General features: G+C 46.7%; 1 protein-coding gene across 3 annotated transcripts; it reads left to right on the top strand.

The window, feature by feature from the left end:
- Nucleotides 1–3,650: 3,650 nt before the first annotated feature.
- On the top strand, nt 3,651–12,134 carry CBLN2 (cerebellin 2 precursor). Of its 3 annotated transcripts, none has more exons than XM_045886560.2 (5): nt 3,651–3,851; nt 4,224–4,449; nt 5,407–5,933; nt 9,027–9,146; nt 9,413–12,134. In XM_045886560.2, exons 3-5 carry the CDS (start codon nt 5,577–5,579, stop codon nt 9,608–9,610), a joined length of 675 nt encoding a protein of 224 aa, XP_045742516.1. In that variant the 5' UTR covers nt 3,651–3,851; nt 4,224–4,449; nt 5,407–5,576; the 3' UTR covers nt 9,611–12,134. The 3 variants fall into 3 exon arrangements, with proteins under 3 accessions (XP_045742516.1, XP_045742515.1, XP_064433623.1); XM_045886559.2 differs by having other exon boundaries at nt 4,224–4,268; XM_064577553.1 differs by lacking the exon at nt 3,651–3,851 and having other exon boundaries at nt 4,105–4,268.
- The last annotated feature ends 571 nt before the right edge of the window (nt 12,135–12,705 follow it).

A 12,705-nucleotide genomic window follows, 5' to 3' on the forward strand; every position in this document is an offset into this window, starting at 1 on the left:
TAGATATTTGTATTTTCAGTAACGTAAACATAGAATGACCTATGATGCAGCAAACCCATTCTTGGGTATAAATCTATCTGAAGGAAATGAAATCAGTATCTCCAAGAGATACATTCTCATGTTCATTGCAGTGTTATTCTCTATAGCCAAGGTATGGAAACAATGTAGCCAAGGTATGGAAACAATCTAGCCGAGGTATGGAAACAACCTATGTGTCTGTCAATGGATAAATAGATAAACAAAGTGTGGTATATATACATAATGGACTAGTACCCAGCCAAAAAGGGAGAAAATCCTGCCATTTGTGACAAAAATGGATGAATCTAGAAGGCATTATGCTAAGTGAAATAAGTCATACAGAAAAAGACAACAGTGCATGATATCACTTATATGTGGAATCTAGAAATAGAAAATAGGATGGTTGCTGGCAGGGGCTGAGGGGAGGGGGAAAAGGGGTGATGTAGGTCAAAGGGTATCCAATTTCTGTAATAAGAATAAGTTCTGAGGATCTAATGTACAGCATGATGACTAGTTAATGATACGGTTTGTATACTTGAAAGTTGCTGCAAGTAGATCTCCTAAGCATTGTCATCACATAAATAAAAAAGAAAGAACTCTCTTAACTATGTGAGGTGATGAATGTGCTAATTATCTTGTTCTTGGTAATAATTCTATAATGTATATGTATATCCAATCATCACCAAGTACACTTTAAATATATACAATTATATTGGCCAATTATTCTTAAAGTTAAAATAAAAACAAAACTAATTTTTGCTTATTAATGCTTACATGTTTATTTTTTAAAGGAATGTACACAGCGTTGACATTCAATAGTATGAAATACATAGCGGATCATATTTTTCACATCCTTAGAATACAATCATAAATATTGATATTAGCTTAAAGAAGCAAGAAAAGACTATAATGCATGCTAAAGATGTATTTCAGTGATGGATTTTTATCCAAAGAAATCAATTTTAAGTTCTATTAGAGATAAATATTTAGGACAAATGAAAGGAAGGGAACTTGAATTGTCCTAGCCCTCTCCCCCAACTCTTTTTAAAAACAAAAAACAAAAAACATTCGAATACTTTTCTCTTAAGCTCTATGTGGCCATCTGTCTACCACAGGGTGATCTGGGTGTTAAACTGTATTCTAAATCATAGATAAAAGACAAGGCGCAATTTTTGAGACATAACTGATGCTCAGTAAATGACCTTGTCAGCATCGTTATTGTGGATGGGGATGTCCCTACATTTAAAGAGAAAAGACTCTACCACTGTTCTAGTAGCAAGTTCTAGGAACATGGAAATGGAACAGAAGCAATTCCTGCAATAATCAGAAGACATTTTCACTTTACATCTAGGTTATATTCTGAAAATCTTTCTAAGCATGTTTATGGGCTACAATTCCATCACAACCTGTAAGGAGACAACCTAAATGTCTCCTTATAGATAGAACAATCAATCAGTGAATGAATAATATTCCATTTCTCTGTCAATCGGGTGCTTGTCACAATGACTTTCTCTTAAAAAAAAGCCTCAAGCCTAAATTTAAGCCTAACCTGTTTTCTTCCCCATTATATAAGAATGCTTCCTGTTCTAAGTCCATGATTTAGCTCACTACATATTAAAGGTTTCTTGATTTATAGAATTTAAATAGTTTTATTGCCACATGGAAAAGAGCTTTGGTTTTATTCCCCGCAAAGGTGATGATAATAATTTCGTTCATGCGTGTTTGCATTTGCATTAGTCAAAAGAAATGCTTATGGCACATTTAAGACAGTTGCTTAATAGAGTTGTTATTTAAAGGTTTACAGATGTGTGAGAGGTATTGCTACTTAATTAGCATCCCCAAATTGGTCTAATTATCAGTCTGTGTCTCACATTTCTTCATAGACTTAGTGTCCTTTGCTATTTATTCTTGTGCACAAATCAGTCTTCTCTATAGACGGGATGGCAGAGTTGTGCTTATTTTGACAATAAGAAATTGTCAAATCGATGCAATACTGAAATGAGTAACTGAAAGTAAGAATTAACAATTTCCACTGTTAAGCTAAAAAAAAAAAAAAAAGGCAGCAAAATATGATTGCTTTGAAAAAGTTTCCCAACAAAGCCCTGTACATCTGCCTCACTAGTTATAAAAATGTTGAAATTAAGTACTTAATTTTCATCTAATATTCTTAGGAGGATAATAGGCTTGGGGGATGTTTTATACTTTTACTATTTTGTATGTTTAGTTAGAAAACATTTGGCTCAGAAGTTCTTTTCATCACATTTTTACAACCATACTAAATATTTTGTCTCATGTAATCATATGCAATTCTGTTTTACTTTGCCCCATCTTCCCACACATCCATTTCGGTTAAACTGATTGGAAATGAATTTAATCTCATTGCTCAGATAGGAGGCCTTGTCAATTCTAAGTAGGGAGAAAAGCCACGTGAGAGCCTCTGGGAAATACAGCTTTGAAAACCCCCTACCCGAAAAGACCCAGTTTATAGAGTGGAACCAGAACACTGGCTGAAACCTTCAAACAAAAGAGGGTCAGGTATGAAGTCTGGAGGAATAAGAAATACTTTTGCTCTGTTCTTATGAACAGCATTGGCCGACTTACAGTTTATTTTTTTATTTTTATTTTTTATGTTTTTCTTACAGTTTATTTTTGATCAACCTGTCGGCAAAGGCACCTTATGCAAGTCAAAAGCGCTACGTATTTTTTTTTACAATTTTTTTTTTTAAACGTCAGGTCGTAGGAGAGCGTACATTTAAGTATGGTTTCAGGGAGGCACAGACTATACTGCTCAGTGGTCTGTGCAAACGTTTTGCGGACAGTGATAACCAGTGATAAACTGACTGCAGCATCCATCATCCTGGCAGAGTCGCTTGTTAGAGCAGCGAAGATCTGTAAAAGCAAGAGCACCGCTTGTCTTGTCAGAGCGAGGGTATTGAAGGATACCGGAAAGATCGTTGATGGCCGTTACATTTTTGCAGAGGACCGGACTGCTCTTTTGGGTCAGAGAAGACCATCAGCAAGCCTCATCCTTGTCCCCTGGACTCCGCCGCCCCCGCGGAGCTTGCTCGCCCGCAGCCTGCGGCAGGGAGGCCCCAGCGCCCGTAGGTGGCGCCCCACGTCCGTGCTTGCGCTTCTCGCCCGCGCTCTGGGCGCAGCTGGGAAACCAGCGCGTCTCCCCAGGTCTTTAGAGCTCAGAGTAGGCATTTTAATAAATAAGCGCGTGTGCCAATGCGCTCCAGGAGCCCCGAGGTTCAGAGGCGCAGAAACATAAACCCAGGCGGAGGCGCCTCTTTAATCCCTGCCAAAATCTGACATTTCCCAAACTGAAGATTCCGGAACTACAGCATTTAAGCCATTAAAATCCCAAGCTTTTTCTCTCCAGTCCATTCCTTTTATTTTTATTTTTAAAGAAAACTGCTTTACCCCTTAATTATGAAAGTAGTCACTCTATTGAGGATTAAGACTTGGAGGGAATTTGGAAAAGAAAAGAAAGAATCGAAAAGAAGAGGCGCGAGCGGTGCTTTGAGGGTGCCTAATTATTAAAAGCGAGGCGTCTGGGAGGAATTCGCCCTGGGTGTTTGGGTGAGAGCCGGACCTGGGCGGTGCAGGGTGCAGCGGGGGTGCGGAGAGCGGGTGCCGAGCCCGGGAGGGGGCAGTGCGCGCAGTCCTCCGCGCGATCGCGATGGCTGTGCCGTCCGGAGACTAGAGGAGAGGCCGGGATTGAGGGGCCCGGCAGAGACAGACACGCTGCGGGCGCGCTGCGCGCGAAGGGCCCTCCTAGACTGTGGGCCGGGGTGCGGTGCAGAACCGGTGCGGGGCCTGGAACATGACCGGTGCGAAGCGCGGGGCGCTGCGCAGGGCGCGGGGTGTGCGGGTTCCGGGCGCTGCGCGGTGCAGGGCGCGAGGGGCGGAGGAGCTGCGCGGAGCGGGACCCTGGGAGTGCGGGCGCCGGGCCCCGCGCGCTGCGATGCTGGGCGCGGGGCATGCGGACCCGAGGCCAGGCGCGGCGCGCTAAGGGTACCCGGCGTGCGGGTTCTGGGCGCGGCGCGAGACACCAGGGTGCGCGGCGTGGGGCGTACCCGGAGCGGGCGCGGGCCGTCGCGGGAAAGGGGCAGGGCGGGGCGGCGCGGTTATTGGCCAGGCGCTGGGAGAAGGGCTGCGCTCCGAGTCTCCTCCCGCCAGCTCCCCTCATCTTCTTTAAGCAGAACAACTTCGCGGACAGCGCTGCTCGCTCATCATGGATGTTCCAGGTAACCCAAACCCAAGCCTGTCCTCCACGATCCGCACGTTAATTGCATCCATGCGTATGTTTTAATGAGGAACTTCGAGAGTCTGCGTTCTGGAGAGGGCGAAAGAGAGAGAATATCGAAATCATTTTGTGCTGGGGCCGCGGAGAGGCTACTCCTGGAGAAACAACTTCTCTCTTGTTAGGTAGACTGTTGGAGGAGTTGTACGGAGGCTGTGGGCGGTGAGGGGAGCGGCTTCTTTGCTTTTCGTTTCTCCGACTGGGTATTGAAATGGCCTGTCTAGTTTGGTGGGAGAAGAGAGGGCCGGGGAAAAGTGCGAACGCGCGCTCAAGTTAGCAGGAAGCTACGGGGCTGCCTCCCAGGCCGGAGAGGAAGGGCCGGAGTCTAGGAACAAAAGCTGCACAGTAAGCCAAGCTCGGGACGCTGATCGGTGCAATCCTCTGGTCCTGCGCCAGAGAGAGCGATCGCAGGGGCTTCTCCAAAGAGCTCGCCGCGGGCCGCGGGGACGTTGGAAGTGGGTGTTTGGTTTTAGAGTCTCTCTTCTTTTTTTATTTTTTCCTCTTAATCTTATTCACCCTAAGGAGCTTCCTTGGGATTTGTTTTTGGGCGGAAAATGCATACGATCTTACCTACGTGGACTGCTTAAAATAATAATAATAAGAAGAAGAAATATCCAGGATGGAAAACTAGAGGATGAAAGGGAAAGCAGAGAACGGAAAAAGGTTTCTTGGTGTGGCTTTGAAGAAAATGCCGCTAAAATGAAGGCGACAAACCTTGAGCAGTTTCTCTCTTTGCCAGCATCTTAGCCCCTCTCCGCCTTTGCAGAATGGGCCGGGGTGGGGTGGCGTCTCTGAGGTCACCGACCGTGCCTTAGGGCCGAGGCCCTGCAGAACCTCGGGCCCCTTACCTGATCGCACCCCCGGCGCGCGCCACCCGGGAGTCCTCAGGGATGCCCTGCCCAGCGCGCCAGGGCGTTCCTCGGACCCGTTGTGCCAACCCGGGAAGGGGTGGCTGTGTGCGGGACTACGAGGGTGGACTCCAGGGAGAGGGGCCCTTGCGCTGCAGGCGTCTGCTCCCCGTGCCCGCCTCCCCCCACAGCTTCGCCTCCCAGTCTAAGCGTTCGGCTTCTTTGCCCCGACAGGTCCGCTGGAGCCTTTCTTCTGAGGACGACCCCGGCCTTGACCGTCAGAGCAGGGCACCGAGGCCAAAGGAGGCTTCCCCGGCCCCGCGCAGCCCTGCGCGCCCTCCGGCGCTCCTCCAGCCCCTGTCGGCCGTCGCCCCCGCGCGCCGCCCGCCCCCCTGCCAACGCGGATGCCGGCGCCCGGCCGGGGCCCCCGTGGGCCGCCGCTGACCATGCCCGGGCGCCGGGGGGCGCTGCGCGAGCCGGCTGGCTGCGGCTCCTGCCTGGGGGCGGCGCTGGCCCTGCTGCTCGTGCTGCTGCCGGCTGGCTGCCCGGTGCGGGCGCAGAACGACACGGAGCCCATTGTGCTGGAGGGCAAGTGCCTGGTGGTGTGCGACTCGAGCCCGTCGGCGGACGGCGCGGTCACCTCCTCCCTGGGCATCTCGGTGCGCTCCGGAAGCGCCAAGGTGGCCTTCTCCGCCACGCGGAGCACCAACCACGAGCCGTCCGAGATGAGCAATCGCACCATGACCATCTACTTCGACCAGGTCAGCCGGCCGGCCTGCCACCTCGCCGCCCGCCCGGGGTAGAGAGGGCGGGGGCCTGGGCGCGCGGGCTGGGGACTCCAGGCTCTCCCCGCTCTCTGCTCCGCCCTGCCCTCCTCCTTTCTCCCTTTCCGAGGAAGCTCTCCTTACCATTTCCCTTTTTTCACATTGTAGCTTTTTTATCGCCAGCAGCTCGGATGCCCGACAGTCCTTTAAAACTAAGGGATCTGAAATGCATTCCCGAAAGGAACCTGCACATCTTACTTTTCGCTGGGATGGGGGCTGTCGTTAGTGGTAGATGGGCTTCAGTCATCCAGGTGGCCAACTTGGGGATTGAGTGCATTGAAAACACCCCCAAAAGGGGGTTCTCCAAAGGTCTCAACCAACGATCAGAAAATCAGTGCCTACTGCTTATTTTGGAATGGACTGGGGAGAGGATGCTTATCTTCAAGAAAAATGTCGGGAAGAGTGGGGGGGCAAAAGCAGGGATGGTTATATAAATTCAAAACAAAATAGAGTGCTATTATATAGATGGAATAGAGAGTAAATACAACATATATCCTGTAATGTACAAATATATACAACACATAAATATTATATATAGTGTGTTTATATAGATTAAAAAAATAAGGATCAAAGACTTAACCTAGGCCACTTAACTTCACTCACTTGGTTCAAAGCAGAAGGGTCAATAAATGATCAGACCTTGGCAATCCCTTCTCTGGGTTTTTGGGCTCAGGACTGGAGGTTGTGACCTTCCTCTTGTGCCCTCCCGTCTTGGTTTCTGTTTTTCAGGAACAAGTTGAAAACATTATAGTGGTTCCCAAGCTTTACCTGCTCAGTCCCTTCCTTTTGCCATCATGCTTCCCACTAAAACAGAGTATTGGGCTTTCTGGCCACACTTAATTGACTTCCTTTCTGTTAACCAATCCTCACACCTCAGTGATGGTAAACCTACACACACCATTGTCTCTTTTTAGGCCAGAGGATTAATTTATTTTAATCCTTGCTAAGGATTAACTACTTAAAGTTTTGAGGTTTTGGGGGAAATCCCTTTTTCATCTGTTTTTAAACAGTTTTTTTTTAAACTAAAACTATTGATTTTAAATATGGCCAGATAAAGCAGAGAACAATAAGATGGGTATTTGCTCTCTATTTATTCTATTAATACGTTCTTCTTCACGTGTTATCATTAGTTACCTCCCATCATTTCACTTGGGTGTCAAGAGAACTCTGTGATGTAGGGCAAGATAAGTTGTAGTAAGATTCTAATTTTATAGATGAGCTAACTATGGCAGGGCAGGTAAAATGCTGTTCTTCTGGTTCCCCAGTTAGGGAGTAAGTGAAACCTGCTTTTCTGGGCTCCTTGGGTGTTCTTTCATCAACAGCAAGGCCCTAAATTTACCAGTTTGCTGAATTTAAAACCGATGGGAAAGAGTTGAAGTAGTTGAATTGGAAGAAACAGCTCCGAGGGCTAGGAGGGAGAACGCTTTATTCTTTTTTAAAGCCTTGTAAGGTGGACTGAGAGCCTAGGCTGAAAGAGACGGAGAGCAGGCATTGTGCAGCTTATGATCTGAACAATAGAGCCCTGAGTGTCTGTGTGAGCCCTGCAGGCGAGAGGGAATGAAGTAAGGTGCCCTGAGCTCCTTGAAGAAGCTGGTGCGGGCTTATTTCCCGAGTGGTGACAGCGGTTGTCGTGGGCAGATCGCACATTGCTGTGAGGATTGTGTGTCATTCGGCTACAATGAGTGTGTAAGGAGTAACAGCAAGAGGTATTCGGTTGAAATTTATTTTCTGAGCAGACGGCAGGATTCTTAACCTAGGGTTCTGTTGTTGCTGGCTGTTTGCTTTAAAAGCCCAGAACACCAAGAGGGCCATTTTATTATTGTAATCGAGTTGTGCATTTGTGTGTGAGTAGAAGTGGGGATGGAATCCAGACAGGTGACCAAATTCTCCCTTAAACACCTGACAGGGAATTGGTCATCATGAGGGATCCTCCACTCTGCAAATTCTGCTTGTGACACTGTAACACTCTCATCCCCCTTGCATTTGAGAAAAATCATCTGCAGGGTCATGTGACCTCACATCCTCCGGCTAATTTTGTCATTAGTCTTTGCACGCTCCTGTAGTTTGAGCTCAGGGTATCCAACTGCTGTCTCCACTCCATTTATTCAAGCTTATTTGCATGACATCAGAGCTCAGCCAAGGGAACAAACACATTACTCAGAGGAAAGTGAAGGAAACAGGTGCAGCGAGTGTTCATCCACCCGGTCTTCCACTCAGCACCTGCGATTGAGCACCTACTGTGTGCTGCCAGGGAGGGTGCCAGGGGCTGGGGACACAGGGCGACAAAAACCCCTCGCAGTCCATTCTCTCCTGGAGCACATGAAGTCAAGGGCCAAGCTTGAGCTGATGTAAGTTATTTCCCTGAATTGGCCTCTTAGCCCTGGTCTAGTTCCCTCCATTCAGCCTGGCGTGGCACTCTATTTGTGAAAGTAAACTTCACGTGGAAAGCCCAGGATCCCACAAACCTCTGAACAGACTCAATTCCATTTGTTTACCGACCACCTTATTGTCTTCTATTCCTTTTTTTTTTTTTTTTTTTTTTTTTTATTTATTCATGAGAGACAGAGAGAGAGAGGCAGAGGGAGAAGCAGGCTCCCAAGGAGCAGAGAGCCCGATGCGGGACTCGATCCCAGGACCCTGGGATCATGACCTGAGCCGAAGGCAGACGCTCAACCATCTGAGCCACCCAGGCGCCCATTGTCTTCTATTCCTTTTTCTCTGCCTTCCCCCAACGTGGAAAATTTGCACCCACTTTTTGAATGCATACATAAGATACACTTTTCAACACCTTTGTTGATTACAATCCATTTGGATTCTTCTCAAATCCCTCTGGGCATAGGGTATTTTACCACCCGCCCCCGCCCCCCGCAGCCCCCCGCATGGGGGGCAGGTTTGGCCCCCTGCCTGGGGTGTCCCGTGCTGCTCTGCGGCCCTTGGAGGCACCCATGTTGGTGATTTTGCCAGTCTGAGTAAAACAGATGCTGAAGAGGGCCTTGCTATGTTTGTGCTGTATTCCCTCTTCTTTTTCAGGTGTTAGTAAACATTGGCAACCATTTCGATCTTGCCTCCAGTATATTTGTAGCCCCGAGAAAAGGGATTTATAGCTTCAGCTTCCACGTGGTCAAAGTGTACAACAGACAAACCATCCAGGTGGGTAGCTCTGAGGCTGTGTGGACCCTGTCAGCTTCGGACTGCTGTCGCCCCATGGCTGCAGATCCTGTCATACCCTCTGTGCATCTGGGCCGACCAGGGAGTGGGCTGACCCCGGGGCCTCCAGCACGGAAGCTGTCACATCTTCTGGGCCAAGCCCTTGGGGTGGCTCTGTGGAAAGGGCAGGGGGCGTGGGGGGGGCAGAGAACGAGTGTGTGCCCGTGGGGTCCTGCATGGTCTGCTGAGCTTTACCCTCTGCACTGCAGGTCAGTTTAATGCAGAACGGCTACCCGGTGATCTCAGCCTTTGCAGGAGACCAGGACGTTACCAGAGAAGCTGCCAGCAACGGGGTCCTGCTGCTGATGGAAAGGGAAGACAAAGTGCATCTCAAACTGGAGAGGGGGAACCTCATGGGCGGCTGGAAGTACTCCACGTTCTCGGGCTTTTTGGTTTTTCCTCTATAAACACAGAGCCCCCAGACGGTGGGACAAATTGTGATCTGGACCCAGGAATCTGCCCTTCCTCAACTCCCTGAACTTGCCAGAATAGGACCACTTATTTCCCACCTCCGTCAGACGGTTGAGGTAGAAGAATGATTTCCTTCTAAATCTCCAGTATTTTCTTTGAATATTGACCATTCCTCGGGAACCTGGCTTCTAAATAGTTTTAGACGACAAGGTCTGAAGGAGAAATGAAATTATCGATTTGAGCAATTTGTACCTGTGATTGTAAAGTCAATATTGGATCTTATTGTGGGGACCATTGACTTTTCTTCTTTTGTTTGTCCGTTGTATTGTTGCCCCCACATGAGGAGTGCCGCTGACCCCAGGATGGATGGCAGGTCGCAGGCAGGGCTCAGAGCAGGAGCCCTGCAAATCGCCACCCGCCGGATAGTCCTTGAAATGTGTTCTTTGTGTGTCTGTTCAGCCTTAAAGAAAAAGAATGGCTTCACTTTCATTCTGTATTTTCCCCCAGGGTGGACGGGAGGCCTCGGGAGGGGGAAGGGGACATTGTGAATCTGTCAAGAAGTGCTTTATCCGGAGAAGCAAATTTTGCACGATTGGACCTCGACTTTTGCTTTGTATTGTTTGTGTGTGTGCGTATGTGGTTTTTTGTTTTGTTTTGTTTTGTTTTGTTTTGTTTTGTTTTCCTGGAAAAGCTTTACTTTTCTTTCCACATTCAGCTCTCCCTCCTTGCCCCTACTTCTTTTTTTTTTTTTTTTTTTTTGTGCTGGGATGGGGAGACAAATGTATGTTGAATTCTTGAATGAGACCAAACAAAACAACACAAAGAATGCCTATGTATTTTGTTTTGGTTGAGAACAAACCAAACAGAAGGTACCTGTATATCAAAGTACAAATAACAGATGGACGATTCTGCTTCTTCTTTCCAAGAGATTCTCTCAGACGCACCTTTAGAACCAACAAGCTGGAATTTCTTTTCTTTTCTTTCTTTTTTTTTAATGCTCTGGAATACTTTAAGAACTTGATGTTCCTGGGTGGCCTGAATCACGTCTGATGAGGACGGAAGCTGTAATGACCAAGTCTCCTACACACACGCTTTCTTGGTCCAGTGTACCTGGGTCTTCCCAGCAGCCTGTCTCCGTCTATTTGCACCCACCTCTGTGCCAGCACACCAGGATCAGGTGCTTCAAAGCCAACAGGACCAGCCAGTCTCCCTCAGGATCCTCCTCTGATCTGCCAAGGAAAGAGGTGTGTTGACACTCCCCGCGGACACCTGGCGAGAAGCCACCTGCAAGTCACAGCGGTACAGGTATTGGCGGAGGCACCCTGGGAGCAGTTTTGCAAATCCTTCTTCTTTGGCCCCTTGTACAACAATAGTATTACAATACAGCTGGGAGTCAATGGGTGCAGGATGCATATGCCAAGGAAATGTTACTAAATCCCAAAGCAATCGAAGAAGAGACCTCACAGCGGATGTTACTTTGTCCTTTGTGTCACAATGTAACCAAAATATTGATGATAAAAAGTCATAATTTAAGATTCAGAATAAATGGGTTTGATGTCTGGCTTGTTCTTCTCCCTTCGCATCGTTTCCCAACTCCCACTAGGTGTGGAAGTAAAGACCAAGGTTCAAGGCCTCGGGGAAAAGAGATCCACACCGTGCCTCTTGAAAACACACACTCAAATGCACACTCGTATGCAGATCTAGCTATGGGTCTAGATGGAAATTGCACACTTAAGTACATTTCAATTTCTATATATGTATTTTTCACACAAGAAGATTTTGGGGGGAGATATGTGAAAAAGATAGCATTAAAAAGGCTTTATGGATAGGCAATCTGCTTTCATCACATATAATCATTGATATGGTCAAGTCCCAATCCAATACTTCAATCAGTGAACATGGACATAAAAGAAACTGACATTTCAATATAGCATCAATTTTTTCTAAGATCCATGTGAGCATGGGGAAGCATTGGATTCCATTTTCAAATAAGAAACTCTGTGAGGATGATAGAAGTGCAAAAAATATATAGTTTGATGAAGAGTCTAAGTTTTACTGGCCTTAGGTGGACAGCATAATAAGGTACAGAATTTAATTTAAATTAACATGCTATTTTATTTTGTTAGGAAAAGAAAAATCAAGAAATATCAACCAAAAAACACTTGTGTATTTTGCCTCTGTGATTAGGAGACAACCTTCTACGTATGAGCGTTGTTTATTAATGCTGATGATGCAAGCAGTAGGATGCTAGCAGATGTTTTTCTTCTGTGTTTTACTGCCCTTAGTGAATTAGTCCTCTGTCCCTAATTTTTTAAACCTACCGTTCAATTTCAGACAAGCAGCAAACTTCATTAGGGGACAATATCACCCTTCCGAGATAGAAAAATACATGCATATGTGTTATTTTTTTTGCTTCCTAATATGTAATGCACATATTTGTATTTACAGCTTTACTACATACAGGTTGTTTATTTGGTTATGCTGTCTAATAAGTTATTAAATTGATGAGTCTAAAAATAAGCATATTTCAGGAGTTTATTTTGTCTGAGGAAAAAAGCTTCATCCTGTTTATCCCACTCCTGCCAGTTATTTATTTATTTATTTATTTCTATCTGGAGCTGGATGCCAAAAACTACATTAGGGAGAAGCCACGACAGTAGGTTTTCTGAAGTTGTTTTGCTGCCCGAGTTCTGTCTGGCTAAGGATCTTGGAGGGAGATGATGCTCCTGTGTGTGGTCTACAAAAATATGTAGGTCAGATAAAAATTTGAAATATATTTTCCTTTAACTGGGGAACGAAAGTGACATCTGGAAAATGTGCATTCTGATTTGAACATCCGTACCTCTGAGCTTCAGCTTTCCCCTGTGGAGCGAGGGCAGGAGCCTCCACATGTCCTGCCCAACTCACAAGGCTACAGGTATTGTGAGGTCACACAGATGTGCAAGGCACCGTTGATTACAAGAGGCATTATGTGGCAGGAAGCATGTTTCTGGAAAGTCGGATGTTTCCCCATGCAGTTCATTAAAAGTATTTAAAACAAACATCTGACAAGAGGATACTTTTATGTGATGCTTAATTTCCATATTCCCCA

Source organism: Mirounga angustirostris, unplaced genomic scaffold, assembly GCF_029215605.1.
Source record: "Mirounga angustirostris isolate CCGP_5_RB_7025 unplaced genomic scaffold, mMirAng1.0.hap1 SCAF_14, whole genome shotgun sequence".
Taxonomy (NCBI): domain Eukaryota; kingdom Metazoa; phylum Chordata; class Mammalia; order Carnivora; family Phocidae; genus Mirounga; species Mirounga angustirostris.

Coding starts and splice junctions, on each gene's coding strand:
- CBLN2 (XM_045886560.2), top strand. CDS start 5,577: ATGCCGGCGCCCGGCCGGGGCCCCCGTGGGCCGCCGCTGACCATGCCC. Junction 5,934..9,026: donor TGACCATCTACTTCGACCAG/GTCAGCCGGCCG, acceptor CTTCTTTTTCAG/GTGTTAGTAAACATTGGCAA. Junction 9,147..9,412: donor ACAACAGACAAACCATCCAG/GTGGGTAGCTCT, acceptor TCTGCACTGCAG/GTCAGTTTAATGCAGAACGG.